General features: G+C 51.7%; 1 protein-coding gene across 3 annotated transcripts in view; it reads right to left on the reverse strand.

Annotated features, from left to right (window-relative positions):
* Positions 1-256: 256 nt before the first annotated feature.
* PRKCZ (protein kinase C zeta) overlaps positions 257-11109 on the reverse strand; it is a 135258-nt gene continuing 124405 nt past the window's right edge. For 2 of the 3 annotated variants that reach the window (XM_023738708.1, XM_004384325.2), the window contains 3 exons: positions 10499-10588; positions 1390-1505; positions 257-795 (listed from right to left, as the gene is read on the reverse strand). In XM_023738708.1, coding sequence (XP_023594476.1) covers positions 708-795; positions 1390-1505; positions 10499-10588 — 294 coding nt within the window. In that variant the 3' untranslated portion in view covers positions 257-707. The remainder of the gene's footprint in view (positions 796-1389; positions 1506-10498; positions 10589-11109) is intronic. The other variant, XM_023738707.1, reaches the window with a different exon arrangement.

Genomic DNA, 11109 nt, shown 5'->3' on the forward strand with positions numbered 1-11109 from the left:
AGGGTCCAATTTTACCATTACAGTCCGGTGTGCCGGCCAAGGCCAGCGGTGCCCGTCTGGTGAAGGGTGACTTCAGGTGAGTGACGTGCTGTACGAAAATACTTGTTAAATATTAACAACAGGAACTTACCGGGACTTAGAAAATGTTCCGTGTTTGTACAAATTCTCTATCACGGGGTGTCCCTTTAGGCACTTAGGCTCCTGTCCCCCCACCTCTTATCTGATTGCACAGCAAGCACAGCTCCTCTGTGTGTGGGGGTGGCGTTGGGGTGCCCGGCATGTGCCACTGGGGAAAAAAGGCATCAGAAGGAAGCTTCGACATCATAGGTACACTTTATTCCCCGGGACATTACAAGCTCGCCCTCCTGGAAGAGTCGTTGGCGCACCAAGTTCTGTTTCTAGAAAGTGTGCACCTTCAGAATCGCAGGGCAGCCTCTTCCTGCACATGGGAACCGCGGCTCCGCCGTGTCACACAGGCACAAGAAGCAGATTCTGTCCGCACAGAGCCGGCCTGTCAGGCCCAGATGCCAAGACTGTTCTCTCAGAGGAGGGCGCCCGCAGACACCTCTCTCCGCGGCCCTGGCGGTGCATGTCCCTCCCTGGCCGCACTCCAAGCCTCACGCCCAGCCTGGCATGCATATGCTGTGGTTAAGGATAAAGTTAAAGGGTCATTCACACGGTATGTCCCCAGCAGGGTCGCCACACCCTCACACGGACTCCTCAGTGGAGAGCAGTAAGGGGTTGATGTACTCGAAGCCTTCAAACTCGGACTGGTCGATCCTCTTGATGACGTCCCTTCGGGCAAAGGAGACAGTAACGAGAGAAATCAAGAACATCTCCCTGAGTTTCTGCCCCTCATATAAGATTCCTCACGCCAAACGCACAGTTGTTGGGTGCTATAGAGTCAGTTTAGACTTAGTGACCCTATATGACCGAGTGGAGCCCTGGTAGCATGGCGGTTAACAGCTTGGCTGCTAACCAAAAGGTTGGCAGTTCGAACCCACCAGCCTCTCCTTGGAAACCCTATGGGACAGTTCTACTCTGTCCTATAGGGTTGCTAGGGGTCGGAATCGATTCGGGGGCACCGGGTTTATATGACAGAGTAGAACTGCCCTATTGGATTTTCTTGGCTGTAATGGTTGATAAAGCAGATCGCCAGGTCTTTTCTCCTGGGGAGCTGCTGGTGGGTTCAAACTGCTGACCTTTTGGTTAGCAGCCGAGCACTTAACTGTTGCACCACCCATAGTAGGAAATTAAAAGATGCTGACTTTGGCCAAGAGTGACATACACCAGATGCCCAGGGCCATCACCGTGGGGCCACTGTCACCCTGCCTGTCAGCTCAGCACGGGGAGCCCTGGCCCTCCTGCGCCCCCTCCAGCAGGCCTTACTCATCATCCGGGGTGAGCTGCACTGGCTCGCTGGTGAACTGCGTGTCAAAGTTGTCCAGGCCGTAGTCATCCGTGATCTGCGGCTGGAATGGAGGGAGGGCCTGCTTCTTCTCCAGCTTGGAAAAACAACACGAGAAACGTCTGATCAGGGCTGTAACCTCTGCCGGCTTTAGTCTGTGTGTGTATGCAAACCGCAAAATGAAATGGGAAGACACTCAGTGTTTACATATGCTTAGTACTTGAATGACAACATGCTGCTTTTTATCTTAAAACATAAAATAGAGGAGGAACTATCCAAAGTCAAAAAAATTCTGCTTGAGCTGAAAACAGGCCAGGAGGCAGGCTGCACGCCTGGATGGAGGAGAGGACCCTGACCGCCCCCGCAGCACCCTCTCTGACCCTGGGCATCAACTACCTCCAGCAGCCACCCCACCAGAATTGGCCAAGGCTGGCTGTGTTTTTTCTTTTGACTTCTTACATCCTAGAAACCTTTCTCATGAAGTTCCTGGGTGGGACAACCCCACCCTCACCCCCCACCCACCCATGTGCGGGCGCTCACAAGCGGCCGGGATGACCCCCCATCTGTAGTACCTTTTCCCCTTCCAAGCTGTCAGGGAACTGGTTCTTGACTCTTTACACACCACCTTTCTAACGCAGGTGTCCCTGGCGGTAATGCACGCTGCACGGGAAAGGGGGCTGCTTGAGACCTTGGTTGTGGACACACTGCTTCTAGGGCCAAGATGGTGCCATGGGGGGGAATCGCGTGCCCGCTCTGCCCGGATGACACGTCAGGGAATAGCAAGGACCCACGACACTCCCAAGAATGGCAATGGAGCAGTCGGTGAGATACCAGTCCCTGCCGTGGGGAGCTGCCATCCCGGTGCCAGCAGGGACATCCCTTCCACATCAGCCCATGTGAGGCTGGGAGGGGAGACACAGAGGCAAGAAGCCAGCCTCGGCCCCCACCTGCACGCTCAGAGCTATTTAACTAACACAGTGGATCGCCCCAGGTATCCCAAGTGGGTGGGGTTCCCTCCAGGTTGTGTGGAATGTAGGTGAGACTGCCTGCTCCTGGGGGCAGGGAGTGGCTCTTGGAACTGCAGCCTCGCCTAGGACGGCAGAGCCGGTCCAACGCCACAAGGGACAACCTGCCAGATAGGAGAGCACCAGCCACACCGCAAAGGACTCACCAGCCTGCCTGAGTGGATAGCTCCTTTCTCCCCATTTTGGGACTCGGAGTTGAGACACCAAACATAACAGCACAAACTCAAGTAAGACTGGAGTACTGGGAAGCATTCTGCTCATAGATTTGGTGAAGGAAATGGCAGTGTCCAGCATCCTCCTGAACTGCTCCAGGCTCAGGGTGGACACTGCTAGTGGCGACCCAACAGCCACACTGCCTCCCCTTGCTCACAGAACCTGACGGTGTTTTCTGCCTCTAGGCAGCATGTCCTTCAGGAGGGCTGGGGCACCTGGCCGCGCCCCAGAGGGTGACCAGTGATTGTGCTACACAGTCTGCAGCAGCCTCATCCCCCGCCAGTGATGGTCCAGCACAGCCATGTCCCCTGTGGGGGGCAGTTCAGGCTGAAGAGCCGTGAGGCCAAGTCTTGGGGGACTTCTGGAAAAGGCATTCTCACTAATAAATGGGGGCCATGAAGGAAGCTCAAGTCCTTTCAAGCCCTTGTCTGCTAGGAACGTGGCTCCATCTCGGGGCAGGAGGAGCCCCCAGAGGACAAGGCAACCCACCAAGGATGGCTGAGCAAAGAAGAGGAAAGAGTTGGGTCGGAGCCGCTGACTGACACCTCAGGACTGCCCAGGTCCAGATTCGTGCTGTGAGGGTGACGATCTGTTGGAGCCCCTGAACAAGGTTTTCATCCACTTGCTGCTGTCCACCTCGGGACTGCTCCTCACCCTGCATTTCTCCCTCCCCTAGCTCTAGCACCTCCCCATACGTCTGGGGTCCCCCTCCTCTGCCCAGCTAGTCCTCCAGAGCCAGCCTAGTCCCCAGTTCGTGTCTCTCTCACTCTGAACCACCTCTGGCTGGCCTCACTCATGCCTGGGAAGTGAGGACTCCACGTTTAAATCTCATTTCTCTATGCTCCAAACCTGCTCACCATGATGATGATGCCTGCAGTGGACAGCTGTGGAGAGCTGGTTCTCAGGGTTTTACATATACTATCTAATTCATTCCTTATGACAACCCTTTGAGGTTGTTTCCATCATATCACCGTCATCATCACCACCACTACCATCATCACTACCATCACCTCCATTATTATCACCACATCACCACCACCATTAACATCATCACATCACTGCCATGATCACCATCACCACCATCACCAATACCACCCATCACCACCGCCATTGATATCACCACTACCACCATCCCCATTTTACAGACAAGGAACCCCAAGGCACAGAGAGGTCAAGGAGTTTGCCTGGGGCTGCTTGTCAGTGGTACAGCTAGACTTAGGCTGGCCATCCGGCTGCTGCCCACTGTGTCCATGTGGAAGTCTCGAGGGCATGTCAGCATCAAATGTGCTTTAGAAAACAAAGCCACACATGCTCAGTCCTGACCTGGGGTCTCCTGCCTCCCTCCTCACCCTACCCAATCCATCCCAGTCCATCCTCTGGGTTCGCTTGGGCAGGGAATTTCCCATCATCCACCTGGGGGTTGTCCTGATATCCTCCCCCATTGAACTGGACTCTTCTAACAGGACTTGCAGCAATAAGGGACCCAGGAAGGGGCAGGGATGCCGGCAGCCCCAGGGAAGGTAAAGGGCCACTCCTAAAATCCCCTCAGGCAGGAGAAGAACTGGTCTGGCTCTCCAGACATCTAGCACCAGCACTGACTCCAGAACATGGGGTGCTGATGTGTGGGGACCCAACCTGAGGGTGCCTGCTGGGAGGAAGGATCCCCAGCTCTTACAAAGCCCTGCACTGAACTTCTCAGAACGTGTCCCATACGCCTCCTCCACTGGGTTACAGAGAACGTCCTAGAGGTTCATGACCCAAAGTGTTTCCTCCTCGAAGCCCTCATGCTCAAAGCACTGAGCCATCCTGTTGACCTGCACACTGGGATCTACCCAAACTGGCTTGGTCGTCCAAGGCAGAGTCAAACCACAGCTTGTGTCAAGGAGGCTCCTCCAGGAAAACAGTTCCTACTACATGTATGTTTAATCTGTAAGGGGGTCAGTCAACACAGAACCTGCCAACAACTTGGACTTGCTAGTTTGGTGACAGGTGGTGTCTTAGTTATCTAGTGCTGCTAGAACAGAAATACCACAAGTGGATGGCTTTAACAAACAGAAATTCTCTCACAGTCTAGGAGGCTAGAAGTCCGAATTCAGGGTGCCAGCTCCCAGAGAAGACTTTCTCTCTGTGTGGGCTCTGGGGGAAGTCCTTGTCATCAATCTTCCCCTGGTCTAGGAGCTTCTCAGCACAGGGACCCCGGGTCCAAAGGACACACTCCCCTCCTGGTTCTTCATTATTGGCGGTAGGAAATCCCTCTGTCTCTCTGCTCACTTCTTTTATATCTCAAAAGAGATTGACTCAAAATACAACCTAACCTTGTAGACTGAGTCCTGCCTCATTAACATAACTGCCTCTAATCCTGCCTCATTAATATCATAGAGGTAGGATTTACAACACACAGGAAAATCACATCAGATGACAAAATGGTGGACAATCACACAATACTGGGAATTGTGGCCTAGCCAAGTTGACTCACATTTTTGGGGGACACAATTCAATCCATAACAGGTGGTGAGTAAACAACCCGTCCCACCCAGCTCATGGGGGGGTTGTGTGATGGTTAATTCTATGTGTTAACACGGCTACGCTGTGGTTTCCAGTGGTTTGGCCAAACACTAGTCTAGTTGCTGCCATGGAGTAGTTACATGTGATTACATCAGCTAGCCTTCGGTATAGCAGATTACCTTCCATAATGCAATGCAATGTAATGTAACATACTAATCATCTTCCATGTTGTTGTTGTTGTTAGGTGCCATCAAGTCGGTCCCAACTCATAGCGACCCTATGCACAACGGAACAAAACACTGCCCAGGCCTGCACCATCCTCACAATCGTTGCTATGTTTGAGCCCATTGTTGCAGCCACTGTGTCAATCCATCTTTTTGAGGGTCTTCCTCTTTGTCGCTGCCCCCCTACTTTACCAAGCATGATGTACTTCTCCAGGGATTGGTCCATCCTGATAACATGTCCAAAGTACGTGAGACAAAGTCTTGCCATCCTTCTTCTAAGTGGCATACTGGCTATACTTCTTCCAAGACAGATTTGTTCATTCTTCTGGCAGTCCATGGTATATTTAATATTCTTCACCAACACCATAATTCAAGTGCATCAACTCTTCTTCAGTTTTCCTTATTCATTGTCCAGTTTTGCCATGCACATGAGGTGATTGAAGATACCATAGCTTGGGTCAGGCGTACCTTAGTCCTCAATGTGACATCTTGGCTTTTTAACACTTTAAAGAGGTCTTTTGCAGCAGATTTGCCCAACGCAATACATTGTTTGATTTCTTGACTGCTGATCCCATGGGTGTTGATTGTGAATCCAAGTAAAATGAAGTCCTTGACAACTTCAATATTTTTTCTGTTTATCACGATGTTGTTTATTGGTCCAGTTGTGAGGATTTTTGTTTTCTTTATGTTGAGGTGTAATGCATACTGAAGACTGTAGTCTTTGATCTTCATCAGTAAGTTCTTCAAGTCCTCTTTGCTTTCAGCAAGCAGGGTTGTATCATCTGCATATCACAGGTTGTTAATGGGTCTTCCTCCAATTCTGATGCTTCATTCTTCTTCATATAGTCCAGCTTCTCAGATTATTTGCTCAGCATACAGACTGAATAAGTATGGTGAAAGGATACAACCCTGATGCACACCTTTCCTGATTTTAAACCATGCAGTATCCCCTTGTTCTGTTCGAATGACTGCCTCTTGGTCTATGTATAGGTTCCACATTAGCACAATTAAGTGTTCCGGAATTCCCATTCTTCACAATGTTATCCATAATTTGTTATGATCCACACAGTCAAATGCCTTTGTGTAGTTAGTAAAACACAGGTAAACATCTTTCTGGTATTCTCTGCTTTTGACCAAGATCCATCTGACATCAGCAATGATATCTCTGGTTCCATGTCCTCTTCTGAATCCAGCTTGAATTTCTTGCAGTTCCCTGTCAATGTACTGCTGCAACCGTTTTTGAATTATCTTGTATGTTTTACTTGCGTGTGACATTAATGATATTGTTTGATAATGTCCGCATTCAGCTGGATCACCTTTCTCTGGCATAGATGAGTGCTCGTTTCCAGCGTTGCATCCGTTATCACCTTCCGTAACGCAATCTAATGTAATATAATCAATCAGTTGAGGTCATACCAGTGTAGGGTAGATCCTAAACCTAATCACCTCTGAGTTATAAAGGAGAAGATTAGTCACAGAGACACACGGGAGAGACAGACATTATGTGAGGATCGCCAAAGAAACAAGGAACCCCCAGGGCTACCAACAAGGAAGGAACTGACATGGCTAAGACCCTGATCTGGACTTCTGGAGCACAGCGTCAGCAAGGGGTGGCTGAAGGAGACGTCTGGAAGGAGCACATGTGGGTTGTGCTCTTGCCCCATCCCACAGCGAGCAGGACGCTCACCTAGCAGCCCGGAGCTGTGTCCACTGCAGAGGGAGGGGGCTGGGGTGCCAGGCAGCCAGAGAGTAGTACCCGTGGGCCCTCAGTGGGAGCAGCTGCTGCAGAAAGCGTTTCCACATGACCCAGCAATCCCACTCCTATGTATGTACCCCCTAAGACTTGAAAGCAGGGACTCAGGCAGATACGTGTACACCCTTGTTCATGGCAGCATGATTCACAATAGCCAAAAAGTGGAAACAACCCAAGTATCCATCAACAGATGAATGGAGAAATAAATGTGGTCTGTCCATACAATGGAATATTATTCAGCCATAAAAAGGAATGAAGTTCTGGAGCATGTTACAACATGGATGAACCCTGAAAACATCATGCAGAGTGAAAGAAGCCATTCACAAAGGACCATATATTGCAGGATTTCATTCCTACGAGAGACCTAGAATAGGCAAATGCACGCAGACAGAAAGTAGATTAGTGGCTGCCAGGGCTGGGGCAGGGGGAATGGGGAGTGACTGCCAATGGGTGCAGGGTTTCTTTTTGGGATGATGAGAATGTTCTACAACCAGACAGTGGTGATCGTTGCACAATAGGTGAGTGTACTAAATGCCACTGAATTGTTCACTTTAAATGAGTGAATTGTATGTGAATGATATCTCATTAAAACTTAAAAGTAAGTTTATAAAAACACCAATACATGGACGATTTAAATTGGAAGCACAGGTGACTGGGGTTGCACTGGGGTGGGGGGAGTGGAGGTGGGTGGTCACAGTAGCCCTGGGAGGTACCAGCATGTCTTTCCCAGTGAGAGCTGCCACGCCGCCTGCCCATTGCATGCCCCCACCTAGGAGCCTCGCTGTGTCCACGTGTAAAGCCATCCCAGGGGACAAATGTCTGGCCGGAACCCACCACACCCTATGATGATGTACTCCCCAAAGCCCGGGATGGCCAGTGGCAAGGATTTGTTCTCTAGTTGGTTTACCTTTGTGCTGTGATTTTAGTGGTGCTGCGGACTTCAGTCCCAGGCACGGAGGCAGCAGTGGTAACTCAGACCAGCCTGCCGCCGAGGACATAAATTTAAACAGAATGTGAAGACACCCTCCTATTGGGGTAATGAGGAAATAGACACCAGGCGCTGAGCTGGGAGGAGGTGGACAGGGCTGAGAGGAACTGGGAGGAGGTGGATGGAGCTGGGAGGTGGAGAGATCTGGGAGGAGCTGAATGGAGCTGGATGGATCTGGGAGGAGCTGTACGGAGATGGGAGGAGCTGGATGGAGCTGGGAGGAGGTGGACAGATCTGGGAGGAGGTGGATGCAGCTGGGAGGTGGAGAGATGTGGGAGGAGCTGGATAGAGCTAGGAGGAGGTGGACAGATCTGGGAGGAGCTGGATGGAGCTGGGAGGAGCTGGATGAAGCTGGGAGGAGGTGGATGGAGCTGGGGTGGCGGGTGGTGGAAACAAACCAGCCTTGGCCATGCAGAACCCAGGGGAGAGGCTGGGGCAATGCTGGTTTACCAGGACCCCGGTCCTGGCAGATGCAAAAAATCCCTCATAGGAAACAACAGGACCCATCCCCCAAGTTATTTACACGTGTGATTTTTCAAGTGCTACATCCGGCAGCCAAAGGAAGAAGCCTAGGCCCACGAGGCGCTGGGATGTCACGAGGACACCAAGTGGTCAGGACCCTGTGGGCAAGCTCCTGCAGGGCCTGCCTGTGCTCACTGGGCCCAGCGGGAGGCTGGCCATTCCAGCAAGGAGTTGGCACTGTGACCAAAGCCTCAGCAGCTCTGCTAAACAACCACTGAGAGACCCAGCCTGAAGAAGTCCTCCCCTTGTTTACACCCGAGGCATATGAGTCCAGCACGGAGACTTCATGCAGCACACCGGTTTGACTGCCAGACCACTGGTCCTCAGGGACCCCCAGAAGGATAGGCTAGATACCACCACTAGGAGCCGTTTTGGCTGGGCGCCCCACCTGGGCTCACATATAAGTGTATGTATGTCCCTCACCCATCTGTCAGTTTGTCATACTGTGGCAGCTTGCATGTTGCTGTGATGCTGGAAGCTATGCCGCTGGTATTTCAAATACCAGCAGGGCACCCGTGGTGGGTAGGTTTCAGCAGAACTTCCAGACTAAGACAGACTAGGAAGAAAGGCCTGGCGATCTGCTTCTGAACTCAGCCAGTGACAAACCTATGGATCAGATCACAACAAAACATTGTCTGATACAGTGTTGGAAGATGAGCTTCCTAGGTTGGAGGGCACTCATAATACACAGTGGCCACAACCATGGACTCGCGCATGCCAATGATCACAAGGATGGCGCAGGACTGGGCACCGTTTCATTCTGTTGTGCCTGGGGCCACCATGAATCGGAGGTGGTTTGATGGCAGCTACCAACAACAACTGTAGCAGAGACGCCAGGCTCTCTTTCTAAAATATTCAGCTGGGCCATGGAAAGGTTCCCCACTGGCCAGGGCAGGCTGGGGACCCCATCCCACCCTTCTGGTGAGTTGCAGAGATTCATAGACGAATGCCATCTGAACAAGAACGTGACCGTGCCGGGGTCTGGACGGGAGTCCGACTCTGCCCTGGGGTTTAGGGTGCACGTGGGGCCCCCAGGCACTCTAGGGGGTAGTGGGGGAAACACTCCCCTTCCTCAAAGCCAGGCTTTCTTCTGTTCTCACTGAAGCTAAATTTCAAAAATTTACTTACTTAGCTCTCTAGCCAGTCTTTTTGTCCTCACATGAGCACATATTGAAGATTATATCCCAATAATTCTGTAAATGTTTATATATTCTGATACAAATGAGGTTCAAATTTTCTTTTAATACTGGGAGCTGTCACACTGAAGTCAAAATGGGTGACGCCCCAAGGCTGCTTGTTGGCCACAAAATGTGATGGGTGACAGGATGTGACTGACTTTTGAAACCGACCTTGAAACCAAAGACAGTGCTCCTCGGGACCCCAGAAGCAGGTTCTGCAAAGCACCAGCTGGACAAGGGGTGCACAGCAGACATCCCCCCGTACCCCAGGGGCAGAAATCACCAAGAGCACCACCCTTGGGCTCACCCCACTATCCTTGGTCTCCTTATTCTGGACTCAAGTCTGTGTACCCAAACCATTCTTTTCTGCCTTCCTCTGCCCTCTGGGGCCCTGGAGGGCATCTGCCACAAGCCCTTCAGTCCATCCCACTCTGTCCAGGCAGCCAGAGGCCTCAGCTGCATGTGGCTGGATCCCCACCACAGGGAGAGCTGCTGCCCCTCCCAGGGCTCCTCCACACCCAGCCCGCTGGCACCCCCACATGCATATGGTGTCCTGGTTCATAGATGCCCCGGCTCACATGCCCCCTGGCTCACAAGCCCCCCAGCTCATGCACTCCATCCCACTGCAAAGACCCATGCCCTGTTCACCACTTGGGAGTTAACTGCCCAGTGCCGCCTTTACCAGGTCCCAGTCGATGCTGCGGAAGAAGGCATGAGACTTGATGTCTGAGAATCCCGTCTGTGGCCGGCAGCCAAGCCTCTCTTTGGGGTCCTGGGTCAGAGTTCAAACAAGGACAAGTCAACAGCAAGTGCAGACACCGTCCAAGTGGCAGCCCTCGTTCAACAAGGGACCCCACTCTCATTGAAGGGATCTAGAGTGTCCTGGACAAGCGGTTCCAACCCACTGAACATCAGCTGTTCCTTTCGTTAACGGTTCTCCCCCCATGCTGGGCTCTCATGAAATTTCTCTTCAGCACCACCTCTGTTTTATTTTGTGAGGTATCAGTGAAAATGAGCACTTCATAGGATGCAGAACTCAAGTAACAACGCAGAGCTCACGTAATGACGCAGAGCTTTAAACCCACACATCTGACATATAACCTGGGCAACATTAAACACCCAGCAGCAGGGGGAACTCCTGTGCCTCCCGACACCTGTTCATTGTGAAGATGAAGGGCCAGGTGCACGGTGACCCCCTACACACAGACGCAAACAGACACACAGACACACACACAGACACACACACAGACACACACACACACACACACACAGACACAAACAGACACACACACA

This window comes from Trichechus manatus, unplaced genomic scaffold (genome assembly GCF_000243295.1).
Source record: "Trichechus manatus latirostris isolate Lorelei unplaced genomic scaffold, TriManLat1.0 scaffold00122, whole genome shotgun sequence".
NCBI classification, from domain to species: domain Eukaryota; kingdom Metazoa; phylum Chordata; class Mammalia; order Sirenia; family Trichechidae; genus Trichechus; species Trichechus manatus.